At 37.2% G+C, this 21413-nt stretch overlaps 1 protein-coding gene across 9 annotated transcripts in view; it reads left to right on the top strand.

The window, feature by feature from the left end:
- Positions 1-21413, top strand: part of LOC5567332 (apoptosis-resistant E3 ubiquitin protein ligase 1) — a 227448-nt gene that overhangs the window by 135435 nt on the left and 70600 nt on the right. Inside the window, exon 1 of one of the 9 annotated variants that reach the window (XM_021848341.1) lies at positions 6980-7233. The exons of the other annotated variants lie outside the window; for them this stretch is intronic. Coding sequence (XP_021704033.1) covers positions 7086-7233 — 148 coding nt within the window. The 5' untranslated portion in view covers positions 6980-7085. Of the gene's footprint in view, positions 1-6979; positions 7234-21413 lie in introns of those variants that run through there. 9 annotated transcript variants of the gene reach the window in all.

Below are 21413 nucleotides of genomic sequence, written 5' to 3'. Positions count from 1 at the left end.
ATTACACTGCGGAACATGATTTTGTCTCAAGCACCAAAATACCGCTATTTACTCAATTAAGGATTGCTGAATCCATTGTCATTTACAGAAATATCATAGCACGTCTAGTTTTTGAGATATTATCTGTTGAAAATGCTAAATTTGACTATTTCAGCCAACTTGCATGCAAGTTTTCCAGCTTGTATGGCAATTTATTTGCTTAATTTGCCTCAGAACTCAAACTTTATGTGTATAACAATGCTTATCAACAAAGTTCATAATAATTCCGATGCTCAAAAGTTATTTTTTGTAGGTTTAGAATAGTACTGTATTTTCCCATATAAGAGAAATGAAGAATTTCGTATGGAGACTGCAAGTATGTTGAAAAAATCGATTTAACCTCAATTTTATCATGCAATTTTAATCAAATTATATCTGAAATGAAAGTTATAGTCCTATTTTGCATGTTCGATAGATTAGATCATAATATTTTTTGATAAATCATTGTTTAAATTTCATGTGAACATCGATGAAACCTGTATTTTATACAACTTTAGCGACCTGTAGCTAAAAATTGTGACGTGCTGGAACATTTCTGAGAACGGCATCAGATTCAGCAACCCCAAATCTACTAGAGACACATAATTTGATTCTTGAGACACGCAAAAATGTCATTTTTGTTACGCAGTGTTATGAGCGGCTTGGCAATCCTACTAGTGGAAGAATTTTCAGTTACTTCAGTCTTCATCGTTCATCTCCCAAATACTCCGTTGAAGAACGAACTGAACTGTAGGATGACCATGGTCTTCTGGAAGGGTATTTTGTGTGCTACTCACTGGAAATTGCTTCCGGTGGTGTATCTGGCAATTGGTTTGCATTCAGAAATTTGATAACGATGACTAAAACCATAGGAGTTGTGAGGGTCAGAAATAAATTTGATTACTCAAACATACGAATTGCAAACGAAACACTCATCAGGCATAATTTGCTAACAAACGGCTTTATTTTTCAAAGAAATTCTAACTTATCACACTAGCTTTTGCAAAAACTTATGACTAATTAGTGTAATATACAAATCGTTCGCGTAAAGATAAATCAAAATAAAAACGAAAAACGTTGGTATCGAAGCAGTTGTCAAACTGCAATGCAAGTGTATGTGTGAGGCGTGTGAGGTGTGAAAATGTTCACTGTGCAAAAATTGTTTGCACAGTAGTCTAATAAGGTGCAAAATGCTCAATATGTCGATATGAACATTATCGAAGGTTACTAGATCAGATCTAAATGATTCAGGACAATTTGGTAACTCGAAATAAAGTTTGTTTGTTTATTATTTTCCTAGTAACGGAGTGATTTTCAATCTAGTATTCAATAAATGAATGTTCTTTGTCTCGATCTCTCCCTATCTCGATGGTCCCTATGATATCGAGATGTGGAGAGGCCACTGTAGTTTTAAGTAAGAGTTGTATTGTTCCTCTTTATGCGTGGATCGCACCACCGACCAAAGGTGATTCCCAGATCTTTTTCCTCCCTCAATAATCAACACCTTTACTGTGGTGATTGTGGAGATGCAGAGGTATTCTCAGTTTCTAGAAGCAATAATCACAAGGAAGGCGCCGTTTTTGAACAATATTTTGAGAGCTGCTAAAATGTGCTTTTAAAGAGTAAGCGGAAAGTCCCATACTTTATTCATTTAGATCGAAGTGCAATTCTTACCTAAGAATTGGTAAGAATTGCACTTCGATCTAAATGAATAAAGTTCCGATCTATCACGGAGTAACAACCATTGATGTGTACAGCCAGTCTATACTATGCTATTTCCGGGTCCAAGGATTCCCGAACAACTAAGAATCCCTGTAATATTTTTTTGAATGAATCTAAAAGAAGCCTGGAATTTTACCATTTTTTCTACAGAAGATATTATTCGAACTCAGAAAAATCCTTGTAGAAGTTAGTGGAAGTAGTGTTGGTAGACTCAAACTCAAATATCCATCAATCAGCTCTTCAACGAGAGCAAACTCATTTGAAATCTGACTCACAAGTCGCATGCTTGAGATGTCCATGCAAATTAACGAACCACGCTCAGAGTTGCACGGAAAAATGATTGAGTCTATTGTAAGTCAGTCAACACCTTTTGTTGTGATTTACATCTGAATGGTTTGCATTAATTGAATATATACAAAGAATCACTACGTTGTAAAAGAAAACTGTGGAAGTAATAAACACTGAGCTAAGCGATTTAGCCAACTCATGCGTAAGCCACAACTAGCACAAGAATAATCTCAAGTATGATAAACAGGGATTTGAGAATCACACTGGAATATTGAAGAAAAAAAAACTGGACACATTTTAACGGATTTTTTTGATAAATTCATGTGAATGTTTTTAGAAGAATTACCCAAGAAGATAAGCTTGAAGGAATTCTAGGAGTTGCTCCATAAGAAATTGCTGTCAGTATGTTCGATGATACTTTCAAGAAACTCTTGAAGCTATTTTTGGATGAGTTTTTGATTAAATTTGTGATGTGGATAAATTTTTAATTCTTAGAAGAATTGCTGGCATCAATTCTGAAACCGTTCCAGACGCCTTTGGAGGATTTGCTATAAGCGAAATCCTTGGATATTTTTTTTACCGTCTCTAGATAAAAGAATGCACGGAAGTGCTTTGTAAAGCCCAAGCAATGCGGTTCGTTTTCGGGTCGTCACGCGTTTTACTGGGCAGAGTGTTCTGTTTTGCTTGGACCCTATCTAGTTCGTTTAGTGCACGTCCTCGAAAAGATTTAATATGTATATCATCGTATGCGTTTTGTGTTGTCCGAGTTATAATTTATTTGTAGCAGCTAAGCCAAGGATGGATTAGCAACTGGTGAGCTCATTTCATTGTTTTTTTCCAATGAACGAAATATGCTTCCGTCCAGACAACTGTGTAATAATGTTGCGTCCATCTAGTTGTTCAACAAACATTGAATGGTTCGTCACTCCAAGTGTCGGCATCAATTTTCATCCATTGGATTTTTTCATATTTACTAGAAATATTATATTTACCGGCATGTTTATGTCTCACAAATGATCCTACCTGACTGCAAGGATGTAGCCGGGGTCGTTATTGGCCCTGTATAAAAAAGCACTGAATTATACACTTTGAAGTTTATTCTTTTATTCTTTCATAGCAGTCATAGATGTGTGTAGTCAACCCAAGCTAAGCTAAGCTAAGGTTAATCATAATAAAACCTGCAAAATCTTGTTCATCTGCAAAGAATCTTGGAATCGTCAAAGATCTGATTAAGAATCAATCGTTATTGCCTCCTTTGGTATGATAAATTGGATTCAACACACTACCGTGAATCGCAAGTCAGTCCCATCTGCATTTTAGTCAAAATTAAGTTGAGTTCAGTTTTCAACATCTTTCCCAATGCTCTTTCAGCTGCACTAATGAAATAATATTATTTGTTCGAAAAAAAATAGGAAAAAACAGCAAGTCAAATTGTCCCATAATGAAAAGTAACCGCATACCAGTCCCACTACAGACTTTTGCACCATGGAACACAAAAATGTAACTTGTTTTGATGATCTCTAAATTTTTCTCGGAAAGATATCGTAGTGAAAAGCAAGTTGTGAAAGTTTCATAAGGATTGGAACATGTTCCAATCCTCTGGAATTTTTGGAATATTCTTATGAAAAACGAGTTTGAAAACTTCACAGCCCATTTTCTCAATGCCTACTCTTTACAGATGGGACTGACTTGCGATTCACGGAAGCAAATTTCATGCGATGTCAGCAGAACAAAAATTTAGGCATTATTCCTAATAACTCAATTGAAATTTTGCCGTTAATCAGTACATGAATTCCTCCTCAAATACCTTTCCTGAGGAATTTCTCTGGTAAACGACTACCCCAATAATTTATGTACTGCTGTTTTACGCTTATTCGTCGCGAGCATAGGACAAGTAGGCGTAGAAGGGCAGTATACATCTCCTTGAAACCTTGATCACAAAAGTTCATCCAAATAGCATTCAAGAATCTTTCCAAAGATTGATTTTGGAATTTTCTAGTGAATATCAACTGTGATCCTCATTAGTTTTTCTTAAAATTTATAACGTAGGCCTGTAGAAATTCTATCTGAAAATAACTCAGACATTCCTACAAGAACACCTTTATTTTTTTCCAACGTTTGCTTCAGGAATGCATTCTGGATTCACTTAAATCCTTGTAAGTAATTTCCAAAAAATATTTCTTATGAAAAAAATGTGAAAAATAGATGGTAAAATTCCTAGATAATATAAACCCATAATTGCCTGGATTGAATTAACATAATGAAAACATAAACAAAATAAATACCATAAATCTTCGTAATAATATATTTTTTCTCAAGGATCAGACCGAGGATTTCAGGAAAAAATCTCTGGTGGAACTCTTGGGAAAACCTCTCAGAGTTGTTAAGAATACCCCAAAAAAATGCATGAAGAAGCCGCTGTAAATTTTATTTGGTTTATTGTATCGACTATCTTCTGAAAGAATTTGAAAAGGTACACCTGGAGAACTATTCAAGGGAATTCAGTTCAGCAAATTATATCAACTTCTTGGAAAGATTGCAAAAAAAATAATGTTGCCAGCAAACCTGATATATTTTAAAATTTTATGACATTTCTTTGATATGTAAAATTTAACCGATTGAAAATCCAATCGACCAGATTGTTTGAAACTTGCATCTCCGCTATTGTCTTTCCATACCATTTCCGATTAGACAACCTGGAGACTCAAATTGACAATTCTAATTCATCTATACAAAATCAGGAGAGCACAAATGAGGAGCGAACTTTGCCCCAAAACAACTCTGTTTTATAATCAAATTCGATACGCCCGATTCCGTAACCGAATTATACAATCGATAAGAAATACGATTATCATTACTCAACGAAGATAATTACGAGCAATTGCATCTAGTGCAGCATATCTACGATATAAACCCAGTTTCAATTGGCAGTGAAGGTCTTGCTAGCAATATCAATTATCAATCCTACCGGCCCTAACCACAATCGATGATCCTCTCGATTCGCAACAATTCAGTCGGCTCAATGTTGCATTCGAACAGGGCAGCCAGATTTACAAGCATTTAAGGAAGAACTTTGTGCTATATCTAAAAGTTGCCAGTAAAATAATAAGTCATAAGCAATTGTTTGTTTAAAAAACAATAAAAAACAAAAAATACAAGAATATATTTTCTACCGGTAAATTAATAATTGTTTATTTCTATTCAGCTTTTTGACTGGTTTTGACTAGTGATGGTTAGTAGATTACAGAACAAGTTGTAGAATGATGATTTTTACAGCACGAGTAGGATAATTACGACGAGTGCTGTAAAAATCGAGTTCTGCAACGAGTTACGTACAACATTTTTTGCAATTTCGTAGAAGACCACTTGAGGGTAGCAGAAATCATATCGGAATGCATTCATCATTATTTTGCAATTTTTAGAAAATTGTTGTGTAATGATTCATTACGTAACTTAAAACAGTTACGTAATGAGAAAGCGTTTTGTAACGAATCATTACAGCACTGGTTTCAGTTGCATCATGACTATTCCCGCACTGCATATTTCAATGCAGGAAAGTAGGCCGTTTCATGACCGATTGGCACGATGAAAAATAGCCTATTACGATGAGAAATTGCAAAAAATATTTTTCTCACTTAATCAATGTAAAACCGAAGGTTCTTGCATCCAATAATATCATATCAGTCGGCTAATTTACAAACTATCTCTACTGGAGTGCAGTAAATATCGATCAAGCACCCACCATCATCACGAAAAGGAACAGAAAGAAACCAATCAAAGACAAATAGTAATAATAGCTCGATGAGGGGTGTGTGGGCGGTGGAGGGAAGGATGCATTTTTAATTGGACCAGTCGTCGCCCATCCTGCAGCAAGAACTCGTTGTATCCAGCCCAGGTGGACAAATAAGCCCCAGTAAATGTCGATTAGAGCTGTTTGATTTGAACGGGAAACCAACGCTATAACTAACTACTACGATACGACACGTAAGCCGTAAGCCGGCATTTATCAAAAGGAGAATAAAAACTCAACTCGGTGTGGCTTTCGTGCGGTTTTGAATATTTCATTATCCACTATGTCGCTCATGGGAGCGTCAGGCGAACCATCCGAGCCTCCCCCCTCATGGGAGCAGAAAAGCGGAGTGACGCCAGCCAAGCGACCGAATGCCGTTCTGCTTAGGGGTATGCGATATGCGATTTTACAAAAATACAGATTTCTTGTGGAGCTTTGGAAATTTCCTACAGGTTTCTGGAATTGTTCCCATGTCACACGGACATCGAACATAAGTCTTGCTTTTACTAAAGCTTCATTATTATTTAGATCACTTTTGTCAAAGTGAACAAAATAATATTCTTCAGAAAGCCCTTTCCTACGAATGCCAGATTGGGTTCTCTTTTTCATAATGATTACTTGGACTAGGCAAGATCCAAGTAAATCATTTATTCCATTTTTGATCTCTTCAGTTGACGAGAGACCTTTCACGATGATCTTGAACAAACGTTCAGTTTTATCGTCATAAGTTCTTCTCTTCAACATGTTTGAGAAGAAGTTTGCGACCTTTGAGAGTTTCCGGCAAAACACGCCAATCTCCTTTCTTTGCGATTTGTAAGGAACCTAGATTCCCCTAATGGAGTTCAAGATCTCCTGCATAAATCTCCCAAGATGGTGTCCAACAAGAATTACCACCGTTAGCTTTCGCTAACGGGTCCAACAAAAAATCAAAGGCACGTGTTCATAAGAGCATCAAAAACGGATCAATGGGTAGAAAAAGTTGCACTGTTTTATACTGATGCGCAATGGCGTTTCAAAGCATCAGAGACGGGATAAATCATAATATCGCATACCCTTAGTCCTGCTTCTGCTGCTGCTTCTGTTAGGCACCTAGGAAGGCTAGAACTTCTCCCTCGATGGTGGCGTGGTTCGTGGTCAGCTACAATTTCCATGCCGCATCAGGATATAGTCTTCAACCGTAAGTCGAACGGGAACGATTGTTTTACTCTTTGCGGTCTCTGTCGGTCTATCGTCCAGTTTGTGTTGGTGAAGAACCAGTTTCTAGTTGATGTTACCACTGTCACCATCGCCTTCGTCCTTGTCATCGTCGTCATCGGCATCATCATCATCCAGCTCATCGGCAGCGTCCTTATCGTCCTTTGTCGTTCTGCCGGTTACGAATGCACACGGATGGAAACAGACCCGTTTGGCAAAAGGTGATTTAGAGAGACGTCGTCGTTTAATTAGTACTAGATCTGTTCTCCAAACGATTACACCCGATGGGATTTGAAGTGAGTGGAATCGTAAAACGACAAGTGAGCGGTGATAGTGAAAACAATTTGCAATTGGATTAGCCGGCGGCAGTAAAGATACAGTGGAAGAGATACGATCTGGGATGTGTCATTCTTGCGCGAGAGTGGGTCAATTACTGGATTGCAAACAGAACTGAGGAAGGTGGATGCATTGAAAACGTTCTACGTACGGTTTGAGTGATTCGTCTCCGACGATTGCCTGATTAATACAGTTTGGATTACTAACAGCTTTTAATTTCTAATCAAATAAGTTTGTGTCCACAGATGATTGAAGTGTTCCGCAAAGACAGAGAAATGATTTACGAATTTGAATAGCGCACAGTGGCATTAATTCTTAATTTCAATTTCAACGAAATCGTGTTATTTGTTTAATGATATCATGTTAAATACTTATGAAGCAAGATTCCATAACATTTTTTGATGAATTCTTCCATCAGTTTAGAAATGAGTCATTTGAGTGAGATGAGTTAAATTGGGATAAAAATTTAAAAAAATCAAATGTTTTCAAAAGGTTTTAATCGATTTCTATCAAAAATAAAATTAAAAATTTAATAATACATCTTCGAGATTCGAGCCGTCTTCAGTGTCGTGTACTCGTTGTCGAGTCTAGTACACGACACTGAAGACGATTTCACAGTTTACGTCAAAATACACGTATCTGTCATAAGATACAAATTATAGGGGAATTCAATTCGGTTTTTCATCTACTTAAAAGTTTAGTTTTGTTTGGAAACTGCATGGTTGATATACAAACTTAATTCAATAAATTAAAAAATTCAAGAAATATCTTAAAAGCCAGAAAAAAAATTCCCCTTCTGCTGTGAAACTTGCCTATAAATTGCACATGCAATTGCAATCGATTATGATCAGATTAGTGGTAACCACGTAAGTGTCATAAGCCCAGTTAACTAAAACATAACTTGGTTAATAACAAATGGTAACTGCAAAGTTTCCTCATTTTGAGTTTTTAACAATTTATCATAAAAGGTTGTTTAATAATACACATAGACAGTTATAATTGTATAGTTTCTGCGACTATGTTCACTCTTCTGATACGTGTATGTCAATGAAGCTGAAATCATGTTTAAATTACATTAGTCAACACGAGAACGGGGGGGGGGGGGGGAGTTGTTGGCACGGTGCGGGACTCACGTTAGGCGTGCTTAATAGACTGATGCAAATTTTGAAGTTTTTGCTCCCCTTTGCTTAAACGATGTTAATTATGGTAAAAATAATCCTCCCAAAATTTGAAGTGATTCAGAAGAAATTTGGTTGTGCACACGCTATTTGAAGTTTATATGGAAATTACTATGGGAAAGGCAAACCTTTTGTGTTCAGTCCTCTAACTGCTCGTCATAATAATCTATGGAAAAGTGAACACATGCATATCATGTGAAAACTTCCCAGCTACAACTTTGCCGAAGACCACTTTTCGATGGGACGTGAGGATGATTTGTTATTATTGATAACAAAGTCTAAATCATGCTGAGATGATCATTCAATTACATTCAGTGCAACACTGCTGTTTTGCTGTAGAACATAGTAGCCTGGATTACATTGATCTATTCTTCCCGCCAGGAGCACCACTGCACTATGGGCCAGGGACGCAATCTGGCGGGACAAAATTAATAACTCGGTAACGAAGCGTGTCCGGTATTTGGTGTCTTCGGCAAAGTTTTTTGTAACAACGATAACCATCTACGGACATAAACGGATAGTTCGTAAATCGTCCGCATAGGTGGCACTTCAATCTAACTTTTTACTGTGACGTTCTAGAGATTTGGCATGTTCGGCAAAGTTGTTCATTTTGATAAAATAAACAACTCTCTCAAAGACGTCAAAATTCCACAGCCTACTGTTTTCGAGTTAATGGCAAAATTAGAAAAAAAATATTGAAAAAACGATTTATTTCAACGAATTTGTCATTTTTCCTAAGAACCTTTCCATATTATATTTTTTGCTGATAAATATATAACAAACACAAGCTCTGGTGGAAATTTTTTAATAATACGACGCATAAATATTAAGAAATTATGAAAAAAAAATTTAAAATAGACCAAATTTTAAACCTTAATATCTACAAAAGCGCAAAAACTCGCAAGCTCAAATTTTCAGGCAACATAGAACAAAACTTGATGCAACGGATGTCAAAATTTCAGAGAGGTATATTTTGGTGTTTTTTAGATTTTTTTATTTTTTTAAACGGTTTTCTTTTTATTACGCGATTAATATTTCCGTAGCAAATATTTAAGTGTAGGTATTTTAAAATTAGCGGAAAAATATATTATATTATTTCATGAAATTATTATATCTGCTCACAGTACAAGCTGGCTTTGGATTCCATCTCGAATTCGTCTGTTACAGTTTTCCGGAAGCTCAAAATTTAAGCAAATCCGGTGATTAAACACATATTTAAGGTTAAACAACCTAACAGTTCTCAAAATCGAATGAATCTCCAAATTGATACCTTTGATCTGTATCCTCTGTTTCGAAACATCCAAAGATCAATGCTCTTCCCACTTTAAAACAAATCTACAAGCTCCGGACAAAAGATCGTGCGCTCTGAAATTAAAGTATTTAGAGATATCGACATGAATATGCTTTAAAATTTGATTTTCCGTATTAAAAGTAACACATTCACAAAATAAATTGCTCACCTCGTTCCATGATGACAACAATTAACTGATACATGATTAAGTTTTTCATGGCATACTATACCATTTGCATTATTGAAAACAAAAACAAAACAAATATGTACCCAGCTTTAATCTACACTTTCATCTACATTACTCGATGTCAACTCAAGGAACTGCTCTTAAACTGAATTTCATGGCTGCTATGATGGATTTTTAAAAAAGTTTTCTGAAAAATTTTGTTCCATGACTCGTTATTTCTAAAAGTAGATCTTCCCTTCAGATTAACTCATGGAAATTTAACTGTATTGGAGTAATATAAGCATTACAAAAAATTGATATATCTCAAAAACACCGAAATAAACCTCTCTGAAATTTTGACATACGTTGCATCAAGTTTTGTTCTATGTTGCCTAAAAATTTGAGCTTGCGATTTTTTGCGCTTTTGTAGATATTAAGGTTCAAAAATTGGTCAATTTTTCAAGTTTTTTCATAATATCTTAAAATTTATGCGTCGTATTATTAGAAATTTTCCACCAGAGCTTGTGTTTGTTATATATTTATCAGCAAAAAAAAAAAAAATACAATATGACAAGGTTATTAGGAAAAATGTCAAATTCGGTGAAATGAATCGTATTTTCACTATTTTTTTTCTATTTTTGCCAATAACTCGAAAACAGTAGGCTGTGGAATTTTGACGTCTTCGAGAGAGTTGTTTATTTTATCAAAGTGAACAACTTTGCCGAACATACCAAGTCTCTAGAACGTCATAGTAAAAAGTTAGATTGAAGTGCCACCTATGCGGACGATTTACGAACTATCCGTTTATGTCAGTAGATGGTCCTTGTTGTTACAAAAAACTTTGCCGAAGACACCAAATACCGGAAACGCTTCGTTACCGAGTTATTAATTTTGTCTTGTCAGATTGCGTCCCTGGCCCATTGTGCACTGTTGCCTGCCGAGCAGTTGGTGAAGCATGCTACATGCAAACCAACTTTATGATGATGAATAACAATTTATCCTGACGTCTAATCAAAAAGTGGTCTTCGGCAAAGTTGTAGCCTGAAGGATTTCACATAAGAAGAATTTGTTCACTTTTCCATAAAATATTATGACGAAGGGATAGAGAGCTGAACACAAAAGATTGGCGTTTTCCATAGTAATCTCCATACAAACTTCAAATGGCGTGTGCACAGCCAAATTTCTTCCGAATCACCTCAAACTTTGGGAGGATGCTATTTACTATAATTAAAATCGTTTAAGCATAGGGGAGCAAACATTTCAAAATTTGCATCACTCTAGTGCTTAACCACTACAAACTTTCTTTACTGTGCTCAAAGCGCTCCGACGACCCAAAACTGGTTTGTGGATATCGATGCTACTATGTAGGCCTCGTCCCCGACGGTGAAACTAGCCTACTCCGGCTACTGGCCGGTGGAGTGCCGAAGTCGGTCCAGCGATTCCTGTTGGAGGATGCCTTCCGGTTCGCTGGTGCTCCGACGACTCAAACCAGTGATACGTTACTCAGGTAGTTCCTGGTGGTGGAACTATCCTACTCCAACGAAGATTTCCCCGGCAGCGAAAGATCTTCCAAAATGATGCTATCGGGGCAGTCCTGCGATTCCGGCGGTGGGAAGCTTCCGGTTCACCGGCGCCCCGACGATCATTTGCCGGTGCTAGTACGCGATCTACTCAACTAGTCCCCAACGGTAGACGTTGTCTATTCTGAAGCTGGCTGGGCAGATGCCGAGGTCTCTCCCGACGATTTAATACCGATATTACGCTACACCCGCTCTACTCGATCTAGACCCTGACGGAGGATTTAGCCTACTCCGATCGTGGCCCGGAGCTCTCTGGTCTTCACGTCATCTCGTTTGCTTTAACGACATAATATGGGGTTCCCCCTGCTCACCGCATTCCAAGTGCTTCCATACTGGCACATGTTCTGTACGATGTTGTCCATATTTGGGACGCTTACGGTTTCCTACATCATCTCGCTTTGTATATCCCTGAATCGAGGACAGTTGAATATAAAATGCTCCGTTGTCTAATCAATACTTAACAAGCCGGACAATGTGAAGACTCTGTGCAGGTCCGAATCTGTGCAGATATTTCCGCAAGTATTCATGGCCTGACAAAAACTGGGTCAGCATGTTTCTTGGACGTCCACACCGACACTGGCGATATAGTGGGTAAATACTCACCACCCGTATAGCCGTGAGCCAGAACGATCCTGTCACCTTCCCTCGATAGGTATCTCAGTATGGACGAGGATACGGTTGCCAAAAGACGCCTCGTACTGCTTCTTGATCCTGCGATGTTGGGCATGATCCTAGCTACAGTGTGTAGTGACCAACCTTTTTACATACCCGACCATACACACTTTCTCGAGCACACTTTTTTTATGTACTATCGAGTTAAACTAATTAATTAAGAAATTTCTTCTATCGTTATAAATGACGTTTATTCTTCCCAAAATACATCAACAAACTGATTCCAATTTTCCTTTCGTATACCTGTGCCTACTACGATCTGGATTGATTTCTGCTGCGGATCTAGCAATCGTTGATGCAGAAGATCAAAGATCACAACAACCCAGATCCAACCGTGATCATTGCCTGTATGTGTTCACCGTTGAAGGTGATGAAGTCTACCTGGTACTCTACGTAGACGACTTTCTGATAGTCTGAAGGAACATCCGAACAATCGAGAAGTTGAATCGTCGTCTTTCTGATGAGTTCGTGATGACCGATTGTGGACGAACGAAGTTTTTCCTGGGGATGCGAGTGGAGTACGACCAAAACCGTGGTGAACTCAAGCTATCACAGGTGGCTGCTGTTACCAAAATCCTGGAAAAGTATGTCATAACCGAATGTAATCCCGCAAAGAGTCCGATGGAGAAAGGACTTCAACTGAGCCGTGAGGGATGCTGTACTGTGCAGCCATACCAGGAGTCACTAGGCACCAAATGTACCAAACTGAAGTGCGTGCGGCAGGACCTGTGCTATCCTGTTGCCTACATGGGAAGGTTCCGGCAGTAACTAACGGAGAATCACTGGCAAACACTGAAGCGGATTATGAGATACTTCAACCATGGGATTCCACTTCAAGAGAAATGAAGACAGCAGACCACTCGTAGGGTTCGTCGACGCCGACTGGGCATCCGATACCAAAGATCGTAAGTCGGTGACGGACTTCCTGTTCAAAGTTTACGGTACAACGGTCTCTTGGGCAAATCGCTGTATCTGAAGAAATCTGGTTAGCTGGAGTTCTGGAGGACCTTAACTGCAAAGCACCGATGGATCCGACCACTCATCAACTTTTACGTGTAACAAATTTGATCCGTTCCAACAAATCTGAAGGCTACTCTACTGGTCTTGCTCTTCTAGACATAGAAAAAGCATTCGACAGTGTTTGGCATGAAGGTTTGATTGTAAAATTGAAAAATTTTAATTTTCCAACATACATTGTTAGAATAATTCAAAGTTATCTGTCAAATCGTACCAAATCATACCAATATGGACTAGCTGTTGTAATACCAGGAAGAAAGCTCTGCAGAGAATTCAAAATAAAATTTTGAAAATGATTCTGAGGCTTCCTCCCTGGTATAGTACCAATGAGTTACATAGGATATCCAATGTTGAAACATTGGAACAAATGTCAAATAAAATAATCAATAATTTCAGGCAAAAATCGTTACAATCTTCTATTGCCACGATTAATGCGTTATATGTTTAGGTTAAGTTAGGTTAAGTATATTAAAAACTTTTTTTTTTCTATTATAAGCAGGTGAAATCAACTCACCTGTAAAAAATCTGAACTGCTACGGCAAATGAAATGAAATATGTTGTTAACAAAATGTTAATAAAATCTTAGATTTGTTTTACCAAATTAGGATGATAGTGTTGTCTAATAACACAGAACACCTAGATATAAGAAATAATGAATGTAATGTTTGAAATGATACTAATAAAGAAATTAAAAAAAAAAAAAAATAATATACAAAATATGAAAATTGAAGAAATAATAATTTACGTGATTCAAACGTGAAAAAAGATCTTCTGAATGAATTGACAAATATTCTTCAGTAGTTACGTTTTTTTGTTTTGTACAACAATCTTGGGAAAACCTCGCTTGTTGTACACAGCATCAGTGTGGCGGTTCTAACTTTGGTGAATCGTGCGACATCCGAAAGATTAATCGTGCGGCTGTCGCTCAATTGGTTTTCCACAAGAACCAGCTTGTTGTTGTGTGCGATAAGCGCAATTTTTCGACATTTCTTTTGCAAAAAATACCGTGATACTAAAAGGCGGAAATTTGGTTCCTTAAATTTGTATTTTCTGAATAATGCAAACAATACTGTTTTTTAATGTTTTAGCATAAAGTACCATTTTCACTGCCATATGATATCCCAAGTTTTTTTAGGGTGCCTTGCTCGAGGTATCCGGTGATGATGATTACCCGTATAAGAGCTCTCTTAATAAATCCATTACATTATTTATGATTCGTATAATGTCCGACAAAATTAAATAAAGAAATAGGCAAAATAACTGAAGGAACCTTATTTTAGGCGAAAATAAGGCTAAATTCATAACAGATTTTTTTCAGAGATTTCAGCTTACCCACGGCTTCTAAGAAAAGTCCAACAAAATTGATCTTAGTTCTTTTTATTCCGGCACTTATTTCTTTCTTTGATTTCGCTTCAATTTTTTCAAACAATTTTGCATGAATGCAACTTTTCCATGAAAAATCATTATATTCTCAAAAATTTTAGTATAATCAAATTTCGCAAGAAGAGAGTGGCTTAATACCTTCTGCTACAAATTTCTTTTAAAACATACAAATAATATAGTTAGATTAGTTCATACTTTCAACATGAATTCCTCCTGGAGGTCAACCATCAACTGAAATCATAGTGCTTTTGTCAGAATTCTGGGGAATTCAGAAATCAAAATAGGAATTTTAATAGATTTCAAGAACAGTTTTCAAAAAAGATTCCGATGGAGTTTCTTGAAAAATATTTTTTTTTATTTAATTTATTAGAGAGGTTTCAATCATCACTTATCATTATTTGTTCCGTTGTCCATCTGTTATTTGTTGCAACATTTTATTGTTTCTCTTTCTATCATATGTCGCTTTCTTGACCAATTTCGTACAAAAAATCTTTTTATACTCCAGAAAACAACATTAAAAAGAATATAAAGGAAAAAAACAATTCTAATTTTGAAAAATTACAAGATTCTTTAGGTATAATATCTGATAGTCCATCAGAAATTCCACAATTTTTTTAATGCAATGCAAAAATTTCCTCCAAGATTTAAATACGGTAAAATTTTTCATATATATTTTTAAATAACGCAAATATCTTCATGTTAAACTTCTGCAGTTCTACCATAATTGTTAAATATAGCTCGCAACATTTTTTTTTTTTTTTTTTGAATTTCTGCAAGTACGAAGAAATGGGTTTTTACTTTAATCTGTTCCTAATAGTATCACGAAACTTCGAAGCCCATGCAAAACATTTTTGGGCCCAGATAGCCGTAGCGGTAAACGCGCAGCTATTCAGCATGACCATGCTGAGGGTCGTGGGTTCAAATCCCACTGGTCGAGGATCTTTTCGTAAAGGAAATTTTCTCGATTCCCAGGGCATAAGAGTATCTTCGTACCTGCCACACGATATACAAATGCAAAAATGGTCAATCGGCAAAAAAAGCTCTCAGTTAATAACTGTGGAAGTGCTCATAAGTGCTCCTTGGGACGTAACGCCAGAAAGAAGAAAGAAGAAGAAGCAAAACATTTTCTAATATGTTAGATACAAAAACCTGCAGTAAAAAATCTATTCCCATCACCGTAAATCATTGTTCATTATAGAGGACGAGTCAAAAAAATAACAAGAATTTTTGTTTTAAATTCTACAAAACAACATAAACTTTTCTGTGAGGTACATCGATAGGAATTTCGTCAAAAAATTTTGACGGTTTCTACGCTGAATTCTTGAATTTTTTGACAAGAATTGAGTAAATTTTCACAAATTCAATATAAACTGAAATTACCTAAACAAATTTTTAGAAGTTCTTCCAAAACTCTATAAATTTGAAATAAATCGGATACGGATATTGAGTGATCCGTAGAGTAATTTGTGAAGAAATCTTTAAACAAAATATAGAGATATTCTTGAAGTAGGTTTTGAACCAACTATGAAGAGTGTATATATTTCTATATTTTCTTTGTGGAAGAATCCCTGAATAAACATTCGGAAAAAATGGAGGAATTTTTAGAATCTTTGATAAAATTTTTGGAGAACCTTTTTTTTCAAAAAAAACTTAGAATGAATGGAAAAATCCTTTAGTAATTCTGTTGGAAAATTTGTATTAAAATATCCACAGAAGAATCGCTAATGCTGCTTAAAGTAAAAAAAAACTTTGGAAAATACTTGGATGGATTTTTGATTAATTTATCGGTAGAATTCTAGGACGAAACCCACGGGAAACAATAATATTATTCTCCGAAGAAATCCGTGAACAAATTTTTTGGGAAACTTTTGAGTGTTTATACGGAAGAGTTTATAAAAGAACACTGAACGTCGTATTCCACTTAAAGCTTCAAAGGAATGTAAATTGACGCTTATATTGAGCTGTTCGGTTATCCAATCCGCATGGTTATTAAATTAATTAACTCATTACGCGTGGTAAAGATGGACAAATTATGGGTGAAATTATGAAAAAATCCACGTGCTCGGCTGGGATTTGAACCCAGGACTCTTGTATGCTAGACGAGCGCTTTACCAACTAAGCTACCGAGCCACTTGGTGATCCAATAACTGAGTTGGTTACAAGTTTAGAATTCAAATCCCTACTGACCACGCGGACCCCTTTCATAACCCATATCCATCCATCTCACATCTTTACTCTTCCACAATACAGTTGTTGTGGAAGCGATGTAGGTACTATAGGCAAACAGTTTCAACACTAAATAAATCGCACTCGCTCTTTCCGCGTGTGTAGGAACATGAGAGTGCTTGAGCAATAAAAACCTTAGCAATAAAAACCTTTTCCCAATAGAATCTAGTTTAATTGCTTATAAAAATGTTGTGAAATATTAGAAGGAATGCTTAGAGTAACCTTGAAGAATCATTTAATATGTTTTGCAAGAAGTCTAGAATAATTTATGCTGTGATTTTTTGTTTTTTATTCTGAAAGTTCAGGAAGAACTCCAAAGGCAAAGTTGGAAAAACTGTTGAGACAATTTTTGATGAATTTGTAGGAAGAATCCTTACTTGGTGATTTTGAAGACGATTTTGGTGATTATTATAATATTAAGGAATAACTGGATAATATTTCAATCTAACAACAAGAATGTATATATAATAAGTACTTATAGGACCTTCATGGAGAAATGTGGAGAAATGTTAAAAATTCGAAATTCTCCAAGAGATATATATTCAAGCAATTTGATACAGATTCTTCGAGAGAATTTCTATTAAAGAAATTTCAGAAAACAAACTGTAGAATGATAACTACTAATCCTTAGAATGATTCACATGGAAATCACAGGAGGAACTCAGTGAAAACTAGTAAATTAATTTTTGGAGAATGCCCTAGAAAAGTATGGAAATAAATCATGAAGAAATTTTCGACCTGAACAATTCGTTGAAGAATTACGAGATATTCGTCGTTCATTCTTTGGATGAGTGCTTGAAGGATTTTTTAACTGGATTGGACAAAGAATTCATATTTTTAATAGTGAAAATTTAAATTTACAATTATTACTGCTGCGAGACAATAACACAAACAAATAAAATTAATACAATCTATGCAAACTACGAAATTTGTAAAAATCTATGAAAATTACGAAATTTCCGAAGGTTGTGACCGACATTTCGTCGATAAACCAAGAATTTTTCAGGCCCCCTCCAGGAGAAAATCCTCGCTACGCCAATGGTACGTGATGGGAGCATGCGTAAGATGACTATCAAATTCAGTTTTTTGGGCACATTTTAGCTGGTGTTACTGGACACTCAATTTTTGCCATAACTATCGGATGTCCCAGGGATTTGAGTCAGCAGTTCGATTTACTCGCCGCTATCTCCCATTTGAACGCGGCTCATGGCCAGCCGGTAGATCACCTTATTGTCTTCCATACTAGCTTCCGATCTAGTGCTCTGCACGCTTTGTCTGGCTCTTAAGCAGGCTGCATGGAGGTTGCTGAGTCTGTCGTTCCGCCAGTATGCAGAACGCCGCTGATCCTTGACTCCAATTTTCTCGGCATAGTTGCGTCACATGCTCTCCCCGACACTTCTGTCAGCTCTCTGGCATCCATGTTTGGAGCATCGCTTATTGCTCGGAGTGATTCAACGAAAATATCCTTGTCGAAATGCTACGTCTTCCACCTACGTTCTCCATTCCTCCTCTGCCATACTGCACAACTTCTCTGACCAACGCAGTAGTGGATCGCTTGATGGTCACTATAGTTGTATTTTTCGCTAACTGTCTAGTTCATAGTGTTGATCAGCCGTCGTTGCACAGCCTTACGTCAAGCTTCGCTGCTAAAGGTTCCAGCAAACTGTATTCTTTTGCGTTGGTCAGTGTGCTACCCCACTCCACGGCCCAAGCACTGAAATCTTTTCCGAAGATTACCGGCGTTCGGCCAACCAGCTTGTCTGTTAGCACATCCAACATCTGGGTGTACTGCTGAAGTGTCCACCTCGGGGGGCGTAACAGCTACACACGAAAATTCCGTTAATTTTGACGATCACGAAACCCTCGTTTGAGCGTTCGACTACTTCTTAAATGGGGAATAGGCCCAGGTGGATTACCGTCGTCTCTGCTCAGTCTGTTACCCAATTGCGATATCGGTAGGAACCCGATACGGTTAATTTCAACGTCGTACTTTGTTTCCGTTGTTGACTGCCACAACAGTTGTTGTGCGGCGTTGCAATCATTGAGGTTCACCTGCGTTATCTTGATCATCATTACTACACTGCCTTCGCCTTCTGATCAGTGCTGGGAATGGTAATAGTAGTAGGCTTGACTTTTCGCGAAAATCACGTGGCTCTCCCAGTACAGTAGTTCAAAAACGTGAATCTCATCAAGTATGTAGCCTTTGTTGGGTGCACGAATTTTCATTGTTCAAGTGTCATTGAAGGCTCTAAATGCGGGAAATGCAGCGGGAAATAGAACATTTTTCTACTGTAATTTCGGGTTGCCCTTAGCAACGGGTGTTTTGCAATTTTCAAGGCATTTTGTCTACAGCAGCGATGGGCGTGAGTTTCACTGGCTTCGCTGACTGTGATTGGCTTCGTTTGGCTACTGTAGAGTGAGTTTCAGATTTTTTCCCAACCCTGCTTCTGATATTTGGGGCATTTGAAGCCACCCGTGGTATGGCGTTACTATCCTTCGCATTACACAGCATGCATCTGGGTGTCTTCATACAGTCCCTGCCAACTTGAACTTTTCCACCGCATTTCGTGCAGTGTTCGGATCTGTCCGTGCCTTTGCAGTTTATTGCCCGGTGGCCGAAATCCATGCATCCAAATCTGAAGTATCTCTCCATCGAATTTGTCTCCCAAGGGATCAGTTTCTGAGGGCAGACCAACCGTCCCTCCTTGACCTTACCAGCCTCGACGATTTTTTTGGCTGCTGCGACTGGTAATCGGATCTTCACTATTTTTGCTATCGTGTAGGGCAAACGCTCCCTTAGTGGAGGTAGCTCCAATAGTGGAGGTAGTGTGTTTTGGCATGTTTCGCGCTAATAAATGATTATGTGATATTTTTTTATTATGTACGATGCGAAAATGATACAAGTAATCGAATTATATTCATGAAATTCAACCGTAAAACTATTTAAAACAATTATTTTGCTTAATTTTTTTGCTCCTTTGCACCTATAGTGGTGCATCAGTACCCATAGTGGAGGGTCCCATAAGAAATCAATGGTTTGCGCCACTAAAAGAACCATCCTTAAAATATACCTCCACTAAAGGAACAGTGTTCCTATTATTGGTGCAAGGCTTTTTGCAGGGAAATTTCAAATGAATCGTGATTTTTATACATTTGAATGATCAGCCCTGTCGTCCTGCTTAGTCGCGCTTAGTCGACGACTAAGAAGCTTTTCTCAGATATTTTCCTTAACGCCCTTTAGGACATCAGTTGAAAATTCAATCTGTACCATCGACCTGAATTAATATAACTTTTTTACATGTAGATCAGGTGCAACTAAACTCCCTGTGTAACATCAATCGAAAATGGTCAAGCTGTATCAACGCCCTGGAGTAATTTGGCCTTGTCTCAATTAGATCAGTTGCATTTAACGCCCTGAAGGATATCATTTAATAATTACAAACTATATTGATGCCCTTGAGTAGTTTGCCTTTATTCTATGTAGATCAGGTGCATCTTAACGGTCTGTAGGACATCAATTGAAAATTACAAGCTTCATTAACGCCGTGCAGTAATTTGATATTGTTTCACGTAGATCAGATGCATCTTAACTCCCTGTATGACATAAATCGATCCATCTGTGTCGACGCCCTGGAGTAGCTTGACATTATTCCGCATAGATCTTTGTGAGATTTAGAACATATCAACGCCCTGTAGGAAATCAATCGAAATTTTTATGCTGTAGTAACGTCCTGGAGTAATTTGACCTTATTCCATGTAGATCAGGTGTATCTTGACGCTATGTAGGACATCAATTGAATTCCTAGATTTATCAACGCCCTTTAAAATGGCTTTATTCCACACAGATCTTTGCGAGATCTAGAGCACCTGAATGCTCTGTAGAAAATCAATCGAAACCTACGTGCTCCATGGCGTTGATACACCTCGGAGTAATTTGAGCTTATTCCATGTATATCAGATACAACTTAACGCCCTGTAGGACTTTTATTGTAAACTCTAAGCTAGATCATTTTTCCATGTAGATCAAGTGTATGTGACCGCCCTTTAGGACTTAATTTGATAATTCCAAGCTGTATCTACGCCCTGAAGTAAGAGTCCACAAAGATCTTGGCGAAATCTGAAGCATCTTTACGCCCTATAGCAAATCAATCGAAGTTTTCTTGCTGTATCAAACCCTTACGGTTATTTAACGTTATCCTAAGTAGATCATGCGCACCTCATAGCCCTGTATAATATCAATCGAGATTGTCAAGCTGTATCAACGCTCTGGAGTAATTTGATTTTTCCTCAAATAGATGAGCTGTATCTTAACGCCCTGTAGGACATCATTTAATAAATTCATTGCTGTATCAACGCCCTGGAGTAATTTGTCCTTATCCTTTGCCGATTAGGTGCATCTTAATGCCCTGTAGAACGTCAATTGTAAATTACAGGATGTATCCACACCCAGGATATATTTGACAGTATTCTAAATAGATCAGGTGTATTTGAACGTCCTGTATCCAATTAAAATTGGTCCTACATCAACTAAAATTGGTAAGCTATTTCAACG

The sequence above is a fragment of the Aedes aegypti genome, chromosome 2 (assembly GCF_002204515.2).
Source record: "Aedes aegypti strain LVP_AGWG chromosome 2, AaegL5.0 Primary Assembly, whole genome shotgun sequence".
NCBI classification, from domain to species: Eukaryota; Metazoa; Arthropoda; class Insecta; order Diptera; family Culicidae; genus Aedes; species Aedes aegypti.
This window is presented reverse-complemented; position numbering and strand designations above follow the sequence as displayed.